This window comes from Equus quagga, chromosome 2, assembly GCF_021613505.1.
Source record: "Equus quagga isolate Etosha38 chromosome 2, UCLA_HA_Equagga_1.0, whole genome shotgun sequence".
Lineage (NCBI taxonomy): Eukaryota > Metazoa > Chordata > Mammalia > Perissodactyla > Equidae > Equus > Equus quagga.
The window spans coordinates 165945185-165967524 of record NC_060268.1 but is presented as its reverse complement, the minus strand read 5'-3'; the positions used below and the strand labels follow the sequence as shown (position 1 = coordinate 165967524).

At 38.0% G+C, this 22340-nt stretch overlaps 1 protein-coding gene across 4 annotated transcripts in view; it reads right to left on the bottom strand.

The window, feature by feature from the left end:
* The window catches only part of VTI1A (vesicle transport through interaction with t-SNAREs 1A), a 353584-nt gene that overhangs the window by 328980 nt on the left and 2264 nt on the right, over positions 1-22340 (bottom strand). For all 4 annotated transcript variants that reach the window (XM_046652172.1, XM_046652173.1, XM_046652174.1 and 1 more), the window contains exons 2-3: positions 13888-13946; positions 9196-9306 (exon numbers count right to left, since the gene is read on the bottom strand). In XM_046652172.1, coding sequence (XP_046508128.1) covers positions 9196-9306; positions 13888-13946 — 170 coding nt within the window. The remainder of the gene's footprint in view (positions 1-9195; positions 9307-13887; positions 13947-22340) is intronic.

Genomic DNA, 22340 nt, shown 5'->3' with positions numbered 1-22340 from the left:
CCAATATAGAAATGCAAATCCCATCAGAAATATTTTATTCATGAGGCAGTAATTTCAGTTACTACCAGTTCCTTTTTTTAAAAAATGGCACTCTGCAAATAAACAGTGCCATCTAGTGACTAACGATGAAGCCAAATTTGTCACAGGTTTAAAATTAATCTTTCAAAATCTTACCTGTTTTTATCTTTCCTCTTTATTTCTTAGGTAAGATCAAGGTGGCAAGGCAAAACAAATAAACAACAGAAAAGTCAATAATAATTTGTTAAGTCATTAAGATGGATTATGAGCAAAGACAACTACATTAAGACCAATAAGCTTTATATTCTTTTTTTGTTTTAAAGCAATTTAGCACTGTCTCTGGAAAATGTACACTTCATCTGCTTAGAAAACTGAAACCACTAGAAATACCATAAAGTTGTAACAAAAATTTGCTTCTTCTGCCATAAAATGGCATTATAACTTTAATTCCAACGCTAAAAAAAAATTTGTAAGTAGCTAGGGAAAAATATTCCAATAAAATTGCAAAATCCAACCGGAGATCTGACACCAAGTTTTAAAAAAAATTTAGACACACAGGAATGTGTGGGTGCACAAACACAGTATGTCTGTATCAGTACACACTTCAACTCTGCCAATGACTACAGGATATGGAAGTTATTTCTGCAGGTCATAAAGCTCTATAGGAGCTAAAGGCAATGGTCTAAAGCCCAAAGCAGTCATTATAAAAACAGTTACCTTGGAAGAAAGTGTCAGAGCTTCCAAAGTGTCCAAAGTGAAGAAAATCTATTAAGGCCAACCTCAAATCAGTACACAGACCAATGACAGAATATTTAATACATACTACTGTGCCATTCAAGTATACATGGTGGTGAGAAGGGTCAAGAACATGAACCTTTTACAGCATCTTGGACCTTGAGACCAGAGTGACACACAAGCACAGATCAGGCCCCAGAAGGCAGCACCACAGCTGAAAATAGACTTCTAGTCTCTTTCCTATCCAGAGGGTCCATTTCCTGTGTCAGCCTCTGAAATGATTAGAGGTTCTGTGAGTAAAAGATTTACCAAAGTCAAAGCCTGGAATGAGAATCCTACAAACAAAGAAGGCCAACTACATGATAATTTTTTAATAATTTCACCTAGCGGAGCGGTAGGAACCACCATCTTCAGAAAATAACTGCAAACAAGGAAGATCATATGTACGTGCATGTAAACACAGTATTACCTTCTTCCTTGAAGGTCATAGTCATATCCGGATAACTAAAATATTCTGTAGTCTCTGATTAAGAAATATTGAAAATGTAAAATGAGTTCAGTTTTAGACCAGATATTGAGAGCCATGCATATCTGCTAGCTTTACCAATATCAATATATCTTCCATAGAAGAGTATCCTGGAAAAAGAAATCTCAGTTGTATTTAATTCTAGAGTTGTAAAAACCCCATAATGACAGATAATAACAGTATCTTTCTCATATAATGCATATAAAGTACTTAGCCATGGCCTACCTATAATTTTTATTTCTTAAATCACATTCTAACACAAATGAGATACGGAGAAAGAACAATAAAAACGATCTGATGAGTCACAATAAAAATGCAATTCCAAGGAATATTTTAATAAGAGCTATAATATTGTTGATGCCCTTTGACTTGGTAATCTGCCTTCTGAGAAATGATCCCGATGAAATCATCCTGTCCTAATATGTCCATTGAAGGACAATAAATGATGGAGGGAATAAATGGGAATATATTAGGACTCAACAAAACACGAACTAACATCATTGATTGAAATATTATGCACCCACTAAAATGATTAAGAATTGATAGAAATGGGAAAAAAACCAGTTAGAATCTCGAGTTTAAAAAAAGGTGGAAAAATGTGGATTGAGTAACATCATTATTATGTAAAATAAAACAATAAATTATGCAAGGGAGAGGGGAAGGGAAGATTGGAAGGAAACATCAAAATGTAAAATGTAGATCTTTTGGGTAATAAGGTGATTTTTCCTTCTTTCCACTCTTCCCTATTTTCAGAATATTCTATAATGAGCAGGTATTATTTTTACAGAAAATCAAACAACAAACAATTTTTTTAAATGGCAAACATATTTATTAAGTGCAGATAGTAGAGGAAAACGTCTTTTCTGGGATGGTTCTGTCCCAGTCTGGCTTTCTTATTTCTTTCTAGAATGTACTTATGTTCCTGCAAGAAGGATAAGCTGATGCTATAATTACAACATATTACCACTGATATCCAAATCTCTAAAACATGCTCTCACGGTTTTCTACAGCTTCCACAGAATAGAAGTAAAATATCCCAGGAAGTTATAAGAAGAGAAAAGATAAAACGTAAACAGAAGCATCAATTTCTTGACCTTTCAACAAAAATCAAAATTTAAAAGGGATCGTCTTTCTCATTTGCACTTCTTTAATCTATCTTAGACTTAAAAAAACAAAAAAAACCCCAGACAAACCGGAATACGGCTACTGGCTTCACTCATAAACCTGGATACTCAAGTTGTCCATTCACCTGTGAAAAGAGAGAGCGCAGGTAGTAGCAGTAAAAGCTTCAAGCTGTTCCACAACATCCTTTGAACCCTGACCTAAGGGACCAGCTCCGATAGTCTGCAGGTAGTTGGGTTTCTAGGACCATTCAGCCTCACTGCTGAGACTGTCAATAGAAGTGCTATTCTCTGATGTAGACAGCTCTGCACTAGGAGCAGGTCTAACAATCACATCACATAGCCTGCCAAACGGGAAAAGGACAGCATTCGGGCACCACTGACCTAGGATAGAAGTGAACTTGAGAAGGGCTAAAAAGCTCTACTTCTAACATTCATTACAATCTAATTCTCCACCCCAAATCCTGTATGTGTGCGTATGTCTTAAAGGAAGTTCAGCTTTGTTACAAGAAAAAAGAAATATGCAACGACACAAAGTAACCACAAGATGGCGCTAGCACCACAGTACAATATCAGAGATGTACAAGGCATTCAGCATACCACGTCCTCCTAACTTTTGCAACCTTACCCTGGTACATCACTTACTTGCTCTTTTCTTTCTCTACTTACTGAGATTTAGTCAAACATTTTATACAACATTAGGGTTTTTTTTGTTGGATTTACTTATTTTCTTAAGAAGCAAACAATAATCTTGAAAAATCCTCAACTACATTCCCCACTCCGCCCCTTTTAGCTGGTTCATTTTCCTGGAATATCCTGACATGACCATGCCCTAGCTAATCTCACTGGATAGTGAAGGAAGAGATTACAAGAACAGCTTAAATACATGAATTCTAATTTTTTTAAAAAGTTGCTTTCAAATACAAAAAGAGGCTATTGGGTGAGGGATTGCAAAGGATCATGGAGAGAACATTGGAACATGTGTCTAGGTTATCTGATTCTGGTCCTGGCTCTAAACAACGGCGTGGCTTTAAGGTAAATCATTTGGTCTCCTGGCTCTCCCATTTCCTCCTCTAAAAAATAAGGTGACTGGATTTTAACTTGTGGACCTAATATTCTTAAGTTACTCTAAAACTATAAGAAGTCAAAAATGAACAATATGAAGCTATAAGAGGCCAAAAGTCAAGAAGAAGGGAATTAGGCAAGTGAGCAGAATCATAAGGAATAGCAACAGTAGAGAAGGGAACATAAAGATGATCTCTGCCTCCTATGCCATAAGTGCCCACAATTATGAATACAAATTATAACCAGAATTTTAAAATCTTTTACGTATTTATCCAGTTGCAAATTAAATTCTATGATATATTGTTGTAAACAGTAGACTATTATTTTTCATTCTCAGATGTATACAACTATCTGTTAAGGATTAACAAACATTAAAAGTACACTGAACTTTCATGCCAGTCATGACAGAGTAACTGGTACAAGACTAACCATCCCACTCTAAACACTATAAAAATGGACAAAATGCATGAAGCAATTGCTTTCCAAAACTGGACAACAGGCAGCATAGGATTGCAATCCCTTGGAGAAAAGAAACACCTGAAATGAGCCCTACAATGGCCAAGGCTCTCAGCCTGTAGGTACTTTCCAGATTACAGCACGTGGGGGTGGAGCCCAAATGGAGCACAGCATGTCACTGAGCTTAGGAGGTGGGCAGTGGAGTTGGGGACTGCTGGGATGGATGACGTTTAGCAGGGTAATGGAGAAAAGGGAGCCACACAGAAGAGCTCCAGAAATCTATAAGGGGGTCTCTTGAAGGTTTTGGTTAAAAATGAACTTGCATATTCAGAGGGCAAGATCCCACGAGGTCTTGCAGAGAACAGGTATTGGGGAGCTATGGATGGAATGGAGATTCTGGAGGTCACCCAAATCAGGGAGACAGAATTCTGACCAAACAGATAGAGCATTCATTGAATGCTCCAGTTATTCAAGTGGAACCCAAGAAAGGCCACACCTCAAAAGTAGGACTACTCCAGACATGTCCTAACAGGCTTAAGAATAAGCTTTGAATGGATCGGTCTGATCTGTTAGTAACTTATCTGCTTGCCCAAATAAAACTCAACATTCTCTAAAACATGCATCATCAACAGAGGTGATATCATGCCCATGAGGCAAAAATTGATTCTGAGGAAAGTTAAGAAGCCTAGATATTACACAGATGTGTGGCCGTCCAAAGGGCCAGAGTACATGAACATATGTACAGATATACAGTAATTAAAACTTAATGGGGAGGGGGACAATGAGGAAAACAAATGTCTACAAAGGTTCCTTAGAGGGATGATAGCGAAAAAAGGTTGAGATGCACTGCTCTAAAGGAAATTGACAAAATCTAGACTTTCAATAGTGCATGATCCACAATATCAAGCATACGATAATAAAATTACTAGACGTGTGAAGAAGCAACGGAACAGAATAGAAATCTTAGAAGTTGACCTGGATTTTATTCAGCAGGCAATGAGGGCTTTGTAGGATTTTGTGGAACAGTTAAGCATATTCAGATTGGCGTGTTGGAAAGATAATTCCAGAGTGGTGCGGAGGGTGGTTTAGAGTGGGAGAAGAATAGAAGGAGGAAAGGTTACTACAAACATCCAGATTTAAGTGGCAGGATTATTAATTCTCAGTGATCAACTGGATGTGCAGGGGGAAAAATTAAAGATAACTCTGAAGTGACTAGCACTTGTCGAATTTAAGTATTTGTGTTTAAGGGACTCCGGGGTAGAAGTGTCCAGTAAATAGTAAGAAATATGAATCTAGAGCTATAGAGAGGTCTGGGTTAGAAACGCAGGTTAGTACAGATGCTGTCATTGAGGTCACAGGAGTGGATGACAACATGCAGAGTAAGACAGTGGAGTAGGTGGAAAAGAAGACTGAAGAATCCAGGTATCTAAGGGACAGGCAGAGGAGGAGGAGGGGCCAAGAAAAGAAAGCAAGTGGACAACGGGGTCAAAGAAAAAAGGATTAAGTTGTCCTCTGTCTTTCCCCATTGGCATAAATATTCCCTTAAAGTCTTGATACTACAAAGGGAATAGAGAGCTGCTTCATTTGCAATAAACATAGAGAGACGAAGGACCATCTCTGCTATTCTTTTCTTGGGATTCAATATTTTTGGGTATGGTATAACACTATAAGGAAGCTATCAAATATCTTTAAGAACACATTCCTCATTCCTTTAAAAAATAAAAGAATTGAATATAAGAGGAAGTTAGAATCAAAAGGGAATTAAGTCAATATTTTCTACATTCTACTCAAATACTCGCATGATATGGTATGGTCAAGCAGAAAAAGCTACAAAACAGGAGTCAAGGAACCACTCACTTTGCAAAGCCCTTCAGTGGCTTCTCACCAACTCAGAGCAAAAGTCAAGGTCTTTACCGGGCCTACAGTGCCCTTATAGATCTTTCTTCTGCATCCCTCTGTAACCACATGCACCTCTCTTCCTCGCTCACTCAAGCCGCAGAAAACACCCCAGCAAAAATTGCGACAACCACCTTGCTATTCACTCCTACCCATTTACTCACTTTATTTTCACTTACAGCATTTTCACTACCCGAAATTATGAAATATACGTATTTGTTTGTTTCTTGTCTTCCCCACTAGAATTTAAATTACATGAGAGCAAGAACTTTTTCTGTCTTACTCACAGCTTTTCTCCAGGACCTAGGACAGTGACAGATACACTGTAGGGCTCAAGAAAGACTTGTTGAACGAAATCTGTAATCAATCCAAGCCTCTTGGTCCTATCATGTGTAAGATGGTAAAATAGTGATCCACATCTGCTCTGTCTACTCTTTAGACAATGAAACGAAGTAACGTATGCTACAGCACTTTATAAGCTTTAAGTCACTGTACAATAGACGGTGATGGTGGTAGTGGTAAAGGACGTCTCCCGACACGGTAGAAGCAAGCTATGGCAGCAAATATACACATAAACACATGAATTTTTAATGATAGCCTGGAGAATAAATGTTTAGTTCATAGTTGCTGGCTCCATTTTTCTTTATAATAGAAAATATACTTGAAAAATACTTATCCAAGTATACAATATCCAATACCTAGAGGACTCTACCCAGGATTATACTCTTCAGGAAACAAAAAAGATTACGATTGGGTTAGTTGACTTAAAAGCCACAGCAGCAATTTAATTTCTGAAAAAAAATTTAAGAAGGAAAGATTAAAACTAAATTCCATGTTACGGGCCAAATGGTGTCTTCTCCAATTCATGTGTTGAGGTCCTAACCCTTAGTCCCTCAGAAAGGGACTGCATTTGGAGACAGGGTCTTCAAAGACTTAAGTGAGTTAAAATGAAGCCATTAGGTTGGGCTTTAATCCACTAGGACTGGTTTCCTTCTAAAAAGAAGAAATCAGAACACAAAACATACAGAGGGAAGACCATGGGAAGACACAGGGAGAAGTTGGCCATCCACAAGCCAATGCGTCACAAGAAACAAACCATGACGACACCTTGATCTCGGACTTCCAGTCTTCAAAACTGGGAGGAAATAAATTTCCATTGTTGAACCCACCCAGTCTGTGATACTTTGTTACATCTAATCCATTTGGTTGTTTTAGAAATCAAGAGAAAAATCTCTGGAAAAGAGTTTCATGAAGAGGAGGTAAGCAAACTAAAATAATCCTTATCAATATTTTCTTTTACTTTCATCATTTGTATGGAAACATTAACTTTAATTAGAATTGTCTAAGTGTAAATTTGAGTGGTCAAATTCTTAAATCAATCCAATTTTCTCACCATATCTCATATTCTCGCTGAGAGAATCTACCTTTCACAAAGCAGTTAGAGAAGGTTTTATCTAGTACAGAGCACAGAAGCCAGGCAGTTACATTTCTTTCCTGAATTTAGGCCCAATGTGGATTCCAATTTTTTTTTTTTTTTGAGAAAGATTAGCCCTGAGCTAACTGCTGCCAATCCTCCTCTTTTTGCTGAGGAAGACTGGCCCTGAGCTAACATCCGTGCCCGTCTTCCTCTACTTTATATATGGGATGCCTACCACAGCATGGCTTGACAAGTGGTGCCATGTCCACACCCGGGATCCGAACTGGCAAACCCCGAGCCCCCGAAATGGAATGTGCGCACTTAACCCCTGTGCCACCAGGCCGGCCCCTCCAACTTTTTTTCTAATTAATAGGAACACAGTTCAAAAGGCAACTACATCAGAGTCACTGATGTAGCCCATTTCAACTTCACAGGAAAATACCCATTAAAATATAAAATAAATTCACAAGACTGCCAATCCCCCTATTTCCAGACTCTAGGTGGAATTTCCACTAGGTCCCTAACCTTTGGCCTTGTAACGGAAAGGTACGTTGCAGTCAAGGAAGTGCAGCCCCCCAAAATAAAACAGCTAAGGCAGGAACAGGAAGATCCCTATAAATTCTTGACTTTCTTTATGAATTTAGACCCCAGGGTCAGAGACACAGTTGATTTATATGCCAACACATGACTCCTGTCACTCACAGGTCAAGCTCAGATCGTTCCTCGTCTGTATTTTTTTAAAATTGTAATTGTGATAAAATATATATAACACAAAATTTACGATCCTAATCATTTTAAGTGTACAGTTCAATAGTGTTAAATATATTCACATTGCTGAGCAACCAATCTCTAGAACTTTACACTTTGCAAAACTGAAACTCTATACCTTTTAAATAGTAACTGCCTACTTCCCCCTCCCTCCAGCCCCTGGCAACCACTACTTTCTGTCTTTATAAATTTAACAACTCTATGTACCTCATATAAATGGAATCATATAGTATTAGTCTTTTGTGACTGGCTTTATTTCACTTAACACAATGTTCTCAAAGTTCATCCATATCATAGCATATGGCAGAATTACCTAATTTTTAAGGCTGAATAATATTCCATTGTATGCATGCACTACATTTTGTTTATCCCTTCATCTGTCAATGGACACTTGGGATGCTTCCGTCTTTCAGTAGTGCAAATAATGCTGCTATGAACATGGGGGTACAAATATCTCTTTGAATCTTTGCTTTCAATTCTCTTGGATATATAACCAGAAGTGAAATTGCCCAGATGTATCTTTTCTACTCCTATTACTTTCTAATTGCTAACAATTTTAACATTATATCTTTATGTTCTTAAATTTGCTATAAAGTAGGTAGAGTTGAAAGTCAGATATATAGGAAGAGAAAGCTAAATATTCTCATGGGGCAATTGATATAAAGGATCACGTATAAATTATTCATTGACTTCCTTCTGTCTTTTTGGGGGGAGGAGTGTAATGTATCCTTTTCAGACTCTAAAGTCTATGGAGCCTATCCCAGGAAAATATGCACATAGCAATGTACATCCAAAAATACGGGTATAATTTCAGAACATTCATGAGCCCCTGAAGTCCATCTAAGAACACTGCCTCTTAAAGGCTGTAAACTCTGAAAGGCCCAAAATTGGGTTTCAAAATTCTAATAAATGTTAAATACCGATAAATACTATCCAAACTCAAAGAACCACATGATTTGGATGTATTTGTCAGTCCTGAATCCAACATACTTCCAATTCCATCATTAGCTAGCTCTATAAGCACTTCTAGATCCCCAAGTCATAAATAATGAAAGCTATTGCTTGTCTTTTGCACAAACCCCTGAAGATGATGCACATAACGCTGGCTGAGGCATGTGGAAGAAACAATAAAAAACAGGCGAACGTTCAGTTTAAGGATTAGTAAATATGACAAATGGTGGAATTGGACTCACAAAATCTGTTTCAAGTTTTCCCATTTCTTGCTTGTAGCTTCTCATCCTGTTGCTGTACATCCCTCGACTTTGGGGGGGTATCTCTCGGACTTCTAAATCCATCTGTTCAAGCTGGAAGGGCGAGAGGAAAATGTGATTTAAACCATATGCTTATTCTGTATTTGACCAGATGTTTAGAGCTGAAAGGATTTAATTCCCATTCCTCATTTTACAGTTGAGGAACCAGGCCCAGGGAGCTAACAGTCCCTGATCAAACAACACTGGGACTACTTTTGTGCTTAATTTTTGTTTAGGTCAACAAATAGCTACCGAATGCTTGCCAAGCGACACACAGAGTGCCAAAGCACTTACGTGGTCAAGTATTTCTTTTAAAACATATACAGGAATCCAAACAGCCTCAATAATGATGATTTTAATATCCTTGGAGTATCCTATCCTTCACTTCAACCTGATCAGGTCTTCTGACGCCAAACCACGAGAACTATGGGAAGATAAGCAAACCATTCTTTCCACCGCTAATCTATGAAATGTCAGCCCAGCCTTAGCCATTTGGTGAAAATTCTTCTGGAAGGTCTTTTCTGCCTAGGAAATCACATACCAGCCAACATGTGATCTCGCCCTCCAGCCTAACTCTGTGTACTTTATAACCTCATTGATATGGAGTTAAGGATACAGCAATATGCTAAATTACACAAAGCTCACTGAAATCATGGCAGGGCACTTTTTAACAACCTGTCATTACATAACACTTTGTCTGTCTGTAACACATGAGCGTTTATAGGAGGCAATACAGAAATATTATGATGGTTAAGAACGCAGGCTTTCAAATCGGATGCCTGCATTCACATCATAGCCTCCACTACTCACTAGGCATTCAAGCCCGGACAAGTTTCTTAACTTCTCCAGCCCTTTTTTCATTTCTAAAAACAATATGCCTTTTGTAGGGCAGCTGTGAGGATTAAATGAGGTAATTCCTATAATGTACTTACAACAGTGTCTCTTACTTGGTAATCGTACATTAATGTTAACCATAGTAGTAAGGATTACTGATGGTGAAGAAGAAATACAGCAAGCATGAGTCAGGTATCAGAGGTAGATTATTTATACCTGGCATTAAAAAAATAAAAACGAGCAACAACAACAAATTGGTTCAAGCCATGTCTGATAAACTCTCATCCAAAACATTGCCATATATTTGGCCTTTTATAGCATTGTAATAAGTTATTTCCATGAACACTGTAAGCTTCTCACTAATAGAATTCTTACTTGTCCAGTGTAAGAGACTGAATAACTATAGTAGAACACAGATAAACCAGAAGACCATGTTTCCAACTTATAGGCCTCGATTTTTATAAAGAAAACAAAGGTCATTTTAATTAGCCTTGATTGAAGCAGTGGCATTCAAATTATTAACATGTCTCAACATAAATATGAAGCATCAATAAATTAAATAGTTACTCAGCAAAGCCATTATTTAAAGCACTACTCTGAAATCATCATCAAGTACTTAGTTCTAACAAGGTGAACAGGATCATCCAGACAAATAATTGCAAAAGCACATGTAAGTAAAAATCCGAGAGTTAAGTACATTTTTGTTTAAGGCATTTTACAAGGACACTTAAAACTAACTTAAAAGTAGGTAAGAAAAGAAAAAGGAAACATACAACAAGCACTTAAAATGAAACCAGGAATAAGGCTAAGATGCACTTGTCTCATGTTGCCACACATGCACATGGCCAATGTAAAGTGGAAGACATGACAATTACAAGACATTCAGTGTCTGAGAGAATAACGCAAACAATCATTCAGCAGAAACACAACTAACACTAATAAATCAAATTAAAAAGAAGTTTTTCTCAAAAGCTTCTCAAAAAGACAGGAAGTAATATAATGAACAGTGTCCTTAACAAGGATCTTATCAGAATTAAGTAAATCAGCTTTCTGATCATTTTAAACAAACAGAAACACATATCTCAGACAAAACTCCTTCCGTTAGCAATAAGTAAAGAAGACTATAAGCTCCATGAGGGGTGCTGGCCCCACGGCCATGTGATTAAGTTCGCACACTCTGCTTTGGTGGCCCAGGGTTTCGCCAGTTCGGATCATGGGCGCGGACATGACACTGCTCATCTAGCCATGCTGAGGCAGCGTCCCACACAGCACAACCAGGAGGACCTACAACTTGAATATACAACCATGTACTGAGGGGCTTTGGGGAGAAGAAGAAGAAGGGAAAAAAAAAAAGAAGAAGAAGAAGAAGATTGGCAACAGACGTTAGCTCAGGTGCCAATCTTAATTTAAAAAAAAAGCTCCATGAGGGCATGACTATGTTTTCTATTTCTTGTTACAGTAAAACCTTGGTTATCAGGAGACCAGCTTTCTTTCACCATCAAGCAAATTTGTGTCTCCAAAACAAGGCAAATAAATAAACCAAAACACAGATTTTGATGGCAAAAAAAACAGCTAATGAAAACTCAATAATGTAAGAAGTCAAATCAAGATTCAAAGAATTAACCATTTGAACTATTTATGGTAAGCCTGCCAATCAGAAAGAAGAAATGTCTGATTGGCATCTATGGTGTGCAAAAGGTCAGGTTTTTTACAGAAAAGCAGGAAGCATGAGAGAAGTAGTTGAATATAAAAAGAAAAGAAAGTAAGGAGAAAAGCATTTGAAAAAAAAGAGGAAACTTTCAAAAGAGAGATGAACATTGGAAGATGTGGAGATTAGAAGGTAAGCTGCCACTGTAGAGACGGTGACAGCTGCCAGCAGAGATCAGAGGCATTTCTTACAGACTATAGAGAGCGCCCGATGTTCTGATAGCTAGAAAAGAACCAGCAATAGAGAAGGCACAGCAGCAGCTCTGCAACGCGATGCCTTAGCACTCAAAGACACAGAGGAAAAGTCTGCTGTGCAATGGGGAACAACAGCCACGTATTCCTTCAGACTCCCCAAAGCAGCAGTTCCCCAGGTATGGTCCTGTTAACAAATGTTACTCAGTCAAATAAGCTTGGGAAATGCTCCACCCTCTAGCTGCCCCCTATAGACCCTTCTTAGAGATTCATAATGCTTCTTAGCATACTTAAGGGTCCAAGAAGGTCCTGCAGAAAAACAACAACCAAAAAAGACCTCAACCTCCAATTCTATTTAAGCTACAGTTTCCCACACTTACTGGAACAGGCAACACCAGTTAATAGAAACACACTTAAGGAAACTGTTCTAAGTATATCAGCAAGTAGTACTGAAGGAACATCAAACAGACCCTTCAATATTTAGAAAAGCAGCACAGTCATTTAGGACAACAATGCAGTAACAGATTGAATCATACTTGCACTACTTGGCTTTAAAACAAAAAATTGGGATACAATACTTTTTAATACTTTTTGCTCTATGATTTGCAAATTTATTTATATCAAAAAGTAGTGGATGAGCTGGAGCTCTGGGTTTAGCATATCTAGATACAAATCCTTACTCCATCACTTACGGGGGGTGGTACCTCAGGGAAGGTAATTAATCTTTCTAAGCCTCAGTTTCCCCATCTACAAAATGGGATAGGAACAGTGTTGAGAATCACTCCTCTGTGGGTCTCTCATGCTCCTACATGTCTTGCTGGGCATGCCAAGAATGCAAGGCCTTAACCACTCTTTTCCTCGGCCATTTCTCAGGGTTGTATTTGCAGGGAGCAATTTTGGGGGAGGAAATAACGTATCCTCCTGGGACAAGGAGCAGACTTGCTTACAGGCTGCTGCAAAGCAGTACATTTCCCAGGCTCCATGTTCCTCTCCTGTAAGATATTCCACTGTATGTGTAGGCATTCTTCTAGGCAAACCTGCATCACCCCTGTGAGAACTGGTGCTCAGGAAACTGACCCAAGCATGCTGAAACTCTAGCAGCTGCTTTTGCTGTGAGTAATACAAGTCTATTGTCTCTGACCTAGGAATCTCATGTCTTCTATCAGCATCCATGAAACTGTGGCAAGCTCACTTGTCAGTGAGCAAGTAGGGGGAAATCTCAGATCCTTAACAGTTTTTGACAAATAGTACTTGTCTCACAGAGTTTTAGTGAAAATTAAATATTATACAGTAAGTAATATATCTAAGCCAGTGTCTAGTACCCAGTATGCCTTTAACAAGCATTAGCTATTTATAACTATTATGAAAAGTATTATGAAGGAATAAAAATTAGAGGTGGAAACTTAATGAATCACTTTTATTAAGAATAAAATCCCATGGGGCTGGCCCCGTGGCCGAGTGGTTAAGTTCGCGCGCTCCGCTGCAGGCGGCCCAGTGTTTCGTCGGTTCGAATCCTGGGCGCGGACATGGCACTGCTCGTCAGACCACGCTGAGGCAGCGTCCCACATGCCACAACTAGAAGAACCCACAACGAAGAATACACAACTATGTACCGGGGGGCTTTGGGGAGAAAAAGGAAAAAATAAAATCTTTAAAAAAAAAAAAAAAAAAGTAGAAGAAACAATAAAATCAGAAAATCATCATTTAAAAAAAAAAAAAAAAAAAGAATAAAATCCCAGGAGCTGTTAAATTCTCTTCAATTTAAAAATTGATGAATTCCAAATTATAAAATGCTATTCAGTAATGTTTCACATTTCTACAATGTATAAAACAGGCTAGAGGAAGGCATCAACTTAAATGGCTCTGGTCATGTGTTAAATGTATTACCAAGTTGATACGTACCAGTTCTTTTGCTTCTTCGAGCTGTTTCTCCACATTTGCAACCATCTGCTTCTTCTCATCTGGAACAAACAATAATATCAAGGAATCGCTATGGATACAAATACCTTTAATATTTACAAACTTCTATTTTTATATAACTTTTTCCTTTCTGATCAATCAGAGTAGAGAATTACCATATCAGGCAAATGACCATATTGTTCCTTGGTAGGGTAGGAAACAATTTAAGCCACTGATTCTAGGCTACCTGGAAATATGTAATCCTAGGGAGTACCTAATTATTAAGAGATGCCATAACATTTTTAAGAGAAACAAAAAATTATTTTGTTCTTTAGAAGAGACTGTCAACAACAGCAGATTTAGTGATGGCATGAGGAATCTGCAAAGTCATGACTTTAATAAATCGGGAATAACTGATATATGAATATAAAAGTCATATACAAAAATGATTCCTAAAATTGGGCAAGATCTTAAAATCCTTTTAAAAAAATGTACTTTCATTGAGAATTGGATGTAATAGAAGAAATATCTGAAGTCAGGACTACTAATTCTAAACCCAAAGCCACCTGCTACTCGCTGGTTATGAGATCCAAGGTAAGAAAGAGTTTTTTCTGAGACTCAGTCTGTATGCTCTAAAATGGAAATTTAACATACCTACAGGATCCGTTTTAGCTCAAATAAGCTGAGGTAAGAGAAATTACTCTTAAATTGTGAAGTGCCAAATCTCTTATGTGGTTTATTCAAACTCTATCACAATCAAGTTATAACCAACTGTAATTCCCTTTTCTGGGAGAAATATATCCCAGCAGGTAATTGCAGAAAACTTTTCCCTACTCACATTCCAAACCAATCAGCCCATTTATTCAGAGACTGCATCTAAGTTTTGAGCTAACTAAACTTATCAAACAATTATAGTTTTGTCTGCTTAGCACCCTACTCTTCTCAGGCAGTAACTCCCACTCTTGAGGCTCTCCTCTTCACCAAGCAGGTCAATGGGAGATGCTGTCTCCTTCTATGATCCTGCCTCCACTGTCATAGTGACCTGGAAAAGGATGGGCTTCTCATCCTAGCTGGGCCAATCCTAATAGCTCAATCTCTCTTGCCACATTGGTTGGGGGGGGGGGTGGCATAAGACCCAAGTAGACCAATTAAAGTCCTGGAACAACGGGAAAGTCTTTTCCTCTCTTTTGGTAGAGTTACAAGTACATCTGAGTCCAGAAGCTGTTGGCATTCACCACTGCTCTAGCAACGAACGAGCCAGTTTGTAATGGTTAAGAACGAAGCCTACATTTAGAAAGAAACAAAGCTGAGAGAGAAATAGAGAGAGAGATAGACAGATGAAATAGATAGATTAGATTAGACAGATTTAGTTTTTAGTTCCAGATAACTTTGAAAGAGGTTTTGCTCGACTTTATCATGGTTTGGTTTCTTAAACCAACAAATTTCTTTTTCTTTGTTTCAAGTTGGGTGTCTGTGACATGGAACCTAATGATCACAAACTGACATATAACAGACTGGAAAAGTCATGAAGCTTGAAATGGGTACACCATCTCTTAGCTGACTAGCTCTTCAGAAGGCTAGTCAACACTAAGTGGGGAATCTTTAGAAGTTATTTTACTAAAATAATAATTAGGTTCTGCTAACCCTAACCTCTTCCCTTTGATCCCCCCAAACTAGAGACACATAAAGTCTTTTATGTGTACTCTAAATATTTCTCCTAAGAAAAATGCACATTTGGAATTAAAATTTAGCTTGATTTTCCCTCTTTGAAAAAGTTATACCTACATATGGCCAGATTAAGAATTTAGTATATGATCTCAAATTTACTTGCCTCTGGCACATGTCAATCTGTCTAATATTACCACAAATTATAATAGAACTGCACTACGTTTTTGTGATAGAGCAGAGTATGAAATAAGAGAAATCCACCTTGGACCAAGAGCAAGATTACGTATTTACACGTCAGAAGGAACATCTTGTTTTCTTTAAGGTACTCAGTTGTTAGGAATGTCCATGCCTTGACCTCTAGGATTGATATGCACGTTTTTCTCATTAACAAAAGAAAACAAAGACGGAAGCCGCATTCGCCTTTGCTACTGCCCTCCCTCTCCTCTGCTCAGTCACCTTTCCCTTCTTCATCTCCCCCTTTCCTCCCTGTAATCTCACTTGCGCCCCCAAGATTCCACGGAAATGACTCAAAGACTAATAACCTTTCCCTGTCCTATTTTTTACTTCATCTTGTGGCATCTGATACTCTGCTCCTCCCATCCTGTCACTTTCTCCTCTCTGGTTTCCATGACACCCTGATTTTGTGTTTCTCCTAAACACTCATTTCTGTCTCAGGGTCATCTTCTGGACATCCTCTTTTTCAGCCCATCCTTTAACTGTCGGTGTTCCTTGGAGTTCAGTCATTGCTTTTCCTCTCTTATGACTATTGTCTACATCCCTGGGCAATTTCACCCACTCCCATTTTTTAACTATTATATTATATATTTCTGATCCCAAATCTTTATCTCTAATCCTGATATAGTTTCAGGAATTCAAACCTTTAATCTCAATGCTTATGCCCATTTCTACTGTGACCACCTGGTAAACTGCTATGCAAAACTCTCTTCAGCAATCACTACCTCTTGGAAGACTTTCCTAATCCAACAAAAGAGTTAACCCCTCTCTTCTACAGAGACTCTTACATAATCCTAATGATTTATCTCTCACACTCACAGGTCTAATTTACTGTCTAGCTTGGAGGCTCCAGGAAGACAGGAACTGTGTCTTAATTATCTTTATAGTCCTAAAATCTAGTACTGAGCCTGCAATATAATCAGTTCTTGAAAAATGATGGCAAACTGAATAAAGACTGTGGGTTAATGCAAGTTTTCACAAAAGAAGCTATGCTACCAACCATCCCGATTTCCCTGTCTCCATGTCTGCCCCCTCCCCCATTTAATTTTCCTAAAATGTGTTTTTGATTGGTTCACTTGATCCTAATGGTCAAGGTCCTCTGCAGTCCAGATCTAAGAAACCTTTCTAACTTTATTTCCAACTACTAGCTCTCCAGTATGTACTTCACATGCTAACCAGACAGACTATTCATTACTATCCAAGCACATCTCTTTTTTTTTTTTCTGCTTTAAGCTTTTGTTCAAGCTACTATTTATGGTTCTTTGGCTGAATATAACAGAACTGATTCTGACTAACCTAAACCAAAAAAGAATAACATGGGGTAGCTTACAGAGCCAATAGAAAACATGAGCCCCCAAGCTCAGGGAGGACAGTACCCAGGGTGGCTCAGGGTTCTAAGCGAGCAGGAACTCACCAACAGTTTCTGCAAAAGGAGAGTCTTGAGCAATAATACCATGCTTTCTTCTTGGTTCACTCTGCTCAAAACTCAAATTCCCAGAAAAAACTCTCTGAATGTCCTCATTAGTGTAACGTGTTCACATCCTGACCTGGGTAGGGCATAGCAGCCTGTCAGACTGGGTTTAGGTAGTTCATCAACAGAAAATTGAGGTGCTGTGATCAGAAGATAGAATGGAGGATTCTCGAAACAATAGATGCCCACTGTACCCACTTATTGCAACCTCTTGTAATATATTCTTTCTCCATTTTTGTCTGCTAAAAACCCCCTATCCTTCCAGGTGATCTCCTGAGACACGATCCTATTTCCTCTGACTTCCTAGATCTCTGTGCTCTGCTCTACTGGTCCTAATGGTCATTAGATATTGGTTTCTGTAGTTTTCTCTTCAGCCCCATTTACAGCTACTTGAAGACAGGGACCATTCTTGACACTTCTTTGTCCTAATTCTGTCTTTAGCAGAGAGCTGTATATGGCAGGTGCTCACTAAGTGCTTACTGAATGAATGAATGAGTCTTAGCATTCAGCAACATGATATGACTCACAGAGAAACTGAGGAAGAGAAACATTATATCAGAGAGGACTGAGGCAAATCTTCCTACTTGGAATGGCAAGTTTTCCTTTATGAAAGAAATAAACTGGGATGGGAGGTGAGTGGGGTAATATAAGTAGATTATTTTCTCATAAAATCTATTTCATACTGGCACCATCAGAAATAATTGTGGAGCTGAGCCAATCTTTGATATTTTTAAGAGAAGAATTAAAAAGGTGACAATTTAGGAGGAATGCATGAGGAAGAGAGGAAAGAAGGAAGGACTGAATTAGACGACCTTGGAAATATCTACCAACATTAAGTTTTGGTAACCTTTTGACAGTATTCACATGTATTCCCCAAGAGAGCTTCATGCTGCCCACCGCGAATGGCATCCCCTTTACAAATGGCACCCCCTTTATAAATGGCACATTCCTAGGATTCAAAATCTCATAGCTAACAGCTGTCGTTATTTTCATGGGCTATGTGTTAAATATTATCATACTCAAACCTCCAAACTTTGAAGTTACTAGTATTATCCCATTCTCAGGCAAGTAAACAAACAGAGTGATTAAATAATTTCTCTAAAGTTAAATACTAATAAATGGCAAAGTTGGAATTCAAATCAGGTCTATTCTCCAGAACTGAACTCTTAACTTCTAATGTACTATATGAATTACACTATGTAAACAAACTTCCTCATCTTTTTTCCTACATACAGGGTTGATGAGTGCTGACTTACACATAAGTCTTTGTATAGTGTGATCTTTTCTTGCCTACTCAATATCAACAGAAGTGCTTAGTACTGAAATACACATAAATCTTTGCAGAGTCTGATTCTTTCTCATTATTAACAGAGGTGCTTAGTTAGCCTTGCACACCCCCCATAAAGTACAGTGAAAGTGTCGGGGCTCACTTGAATTCATGTACTGGTACCTGTCTTTGTGCAATGTAGGTACTTTTTAATAAAACTAGCAGCAGAAATTATGTACTGGGAAAAGTGGAGTGAAATCACTAATAGAGGAACTTTTTATGTTAAGAGAACTTAAAAATGGATATATTACTAATGTTACACTGTGTAGCATGGTATAGGATGGTCAATGTTAAGACAAAGCCATTCTAGAATGATCCTTGTGATAATAGATTAGAGTTGGAGATATCAGTATGAACTCATGTTTAGCTTACTATAGATACAGACAGCTATATATACAAATATTTATCAATATGTATACATACATGAGTTAGTATACACACATGTATTTCCCTGCTCTAGAGGCCTTGATGGTCTGTCAGCTGAGAGGGCCTAGAAGTAATAATACCCCAATAGTAATGAGCACACCTACTGTCCAGATCTTGGTTTCCAACACCATTTTTCAATAAAAAGAAACAGGATTCCTTGGAGAAATGGCTGATTCTAGGACTAGTGTAGGAAAAATATAAGATGATCCTGGAGGGTCTTATAACACCAGAAAGTAAGAAAGAGCTAAAAAGGAAAAAAAATTTAAAAACCCCACAATGATGGCGGTATATCAAAAGGATATAGAAGCCAATGAAAGGGTTCCAATGGTCAAAGCTGGATCAATCTGAGCAACATAATAAAGCAGTATTGGAATATAACAACAAAGTATAACATAAACACCATGAGACCCTAGATATAAATGACTGAATAAATAAGTAAGTGGAGAATAGACAAATCTCTCCTGTATAGCAGAATCTCAAATAATTTACATAGATACTAAGCCTTCAAAGAGGTGGAACGTAACCCCCAACACACATACACATACTCCTTAAGTGTGGGCTACGCATATGATTTCCTTCTGAAGAGTATGGAAAAGAGGAAAAAAGTAACTTTACAGTGGAGAAACGTGACAAAACACTACCCCAGCCAGGTGATCAAAGGTAACATCAGTAGTGATAAGTGATATTACAGTATGTGCTCTTGACACGACGTGATGAAAATGGTGCTTTACCTCTGTGATCTTCCTCCTAAACCCTACAACCCCAGTTCTGATCATGAGAAAAACGAGGGGCAAATCCCAATTGATGAACATTCTATGAAATATCTGACCAGTACTCCTCTGAACTGTAAAGTCACAAAACATAAGGAAAAGCCTGAGAAACTGTCACAGTTAAGAGGAGCCTAAGAAGCCATGAATATTAAATGTTTTGTAGTATCCTGAATTAGATTCTAGAATAGTGAAAGGACATTAGGTAAAAAACTAAGGAAATCTGAATAAAGTATGGACTTCAGTTAATAATAAAATATCAATATGGGTTCACTAGCTGCAACAAATGTATCATATTAATATGTTAACAATAGAAGAAACTGACATGAGGTATTTACAGAGTCTCTGCATTATCTTTGTGATTTTTCTGTAAATCCAAACCTACTCTAAAATTAAAAGTTTATTTAAAAAAGAATCAATGAAGCTATTACTTAGGTTAACTAAACTGTTGAAGGGAGAGGTGCCTCTGGGATTAGAGTGTGAGTAGTATGTGTGTATATACCTAACCCAAATCCTACCCACTTTACTTCAACTCAACTCTGCACCTGAGTTCCTGATTTAGGGCTGGAACCCTCCCCTCTAACTCTCCAGAACAACGGAAATGTAATGCAAGCAAATAATATATCATAATTTTAAGTTTTCCAGTAGCCACATTTTAAAAAGTAAAAAGAAACAAGTGAAATTAGTGCTAATATATATTTTTTTAGTTTTAATAATATTTAACCCGATATGTTCAAAATATTATCATTTCACAATGTGGCAATAGCCACACTACAAGTGCTCAATAACTTCATGTGGACGTTACAGCTCCAGAGCCACACATATTTTAAGCAAACCACGGTATTCATAAATAAAAGGAGACTTCTCTTCTTTTATTCTCTCACTCAACCACCTTGCAAAGGCAAGAGAGCATCACCAAACAACGTTTATGGCTTCTTCCATACATCGCTATGTCTAGATGGTCTCCAAAAGCCTCAGCGCTTGGCCTGGAGTCTAACTCATCAGCTAACTGATCAGCTAGACGAGAGCATTTCCTTCCAGAAAGGACACCCATCTTGCCCCACCACTTCCACTTCTCTCCTCAGCTTCCCTCTTTAATATCCTGAGTACAAACCCAATTCCAATTTCATATTCCAAAGTCCCTGATCACTCATCTCCCTTCAGATATGGGTGTTTGAGAAAGATTCACCTAACTCTAGTCTAGGCACAGAAAGGAAGCAAGAATTGATATCCAAGTTTCCTTTAAGAGTTCAATTAACACCACGAGGCCTGAGGAGCTGGGTGGGTCCTGACTAACCCTACCAGCTGTTGTCTTCAGCAGCAGCAATAGTACCACTAACTGCTAATTTACCATGTACTTTCTCTGGGAAAAAATTTTGCTAGTGTTACATGCTTTATTTCATTTGATTTTTACAAGACTTTAAGGTTGAAACTGTTACCCCTTGCCCCCACTTTTACAGGTAGAAGAAGCAGGCTTAGAGAGGCCAAGCAATTTGTCCAAGGCTTCTCATCTAGGGAGTAGCAGAGCTGGGATGCTAAACAGATCTATGCCATGTGTGAAACTTAACCAATCTGCCATAAAACCTTTCCTGGTATTTCTGACTACAGCCTCAAAGTGATAGGATTCACAATAGACCATTCACCTCTCTGTAAATGGTGAGGTAAGCAACTAATTGCAGAACATTTTGTTTAAGATCCTTCAGGAAGCCTGCCTGATGTAAGGGAACCTCTGCACCTATAAAGTATCCTCAGAGTTAGGATTCATCACCAGAGGAAAGGGAACTTCACAATTAGTACCAGTTATGGTTTCTACTCACCTATTTTCCTGACTTTACCACAGAACACTAATCATTAAAATCAAATACAGTGCCTTAAGAGTATTGCCTAAGAAGGGACTATCCGTCTCATTAGTCCAATTACTAAAATTAGTTAAGATTCAAACACATTCGCCTAAGAGCAGAGTCTTTTTATTGTTTAAACATATCACAGAGAAATCAAATTTCTTTTTAAAAATATTCAGTCTTGTCTATTCTCTTTGGAATTAACACTTTAATACATTGCACACACACAGCAGAGAGTGAGGTGAATTGCAATCAATCCTACCCCTTCTACTTCAATTTAAGTCAGTCACTAGGTTGGGGAATGAACTGCTTTGGCTGAAAAGTTTGCTCTGATTTTTAATCTTCTTAACTCAGGAAAATTACAGTTATCTCCATAGGGTCAACCGCTAATGAAGCCCAGAGAGAGAGATTATAATTACTTTTAGTCATACTGTTTTTGCCATGGTTGTACACATTTATTTGTTGGTCCACAGACATACATCTGAAATTCATAATTATATGGATATATTTTTCATCTTTTTCTATTTATCAATTAGAAACAGATTATAAAGGGAGCAAGCACAAGTAATTATTAAGAGGGAAACCACAGCATTTTTAAGAATTACTATTATTCAAGTCAGTAAGCATTTTTCCAGTACCAGCTATACAGTCTCCTTTCAATTCTAACATAGCTGCTACGTTTGGGCCTTATTTTATACTATACGTACTTAAGGAGAGTCAAG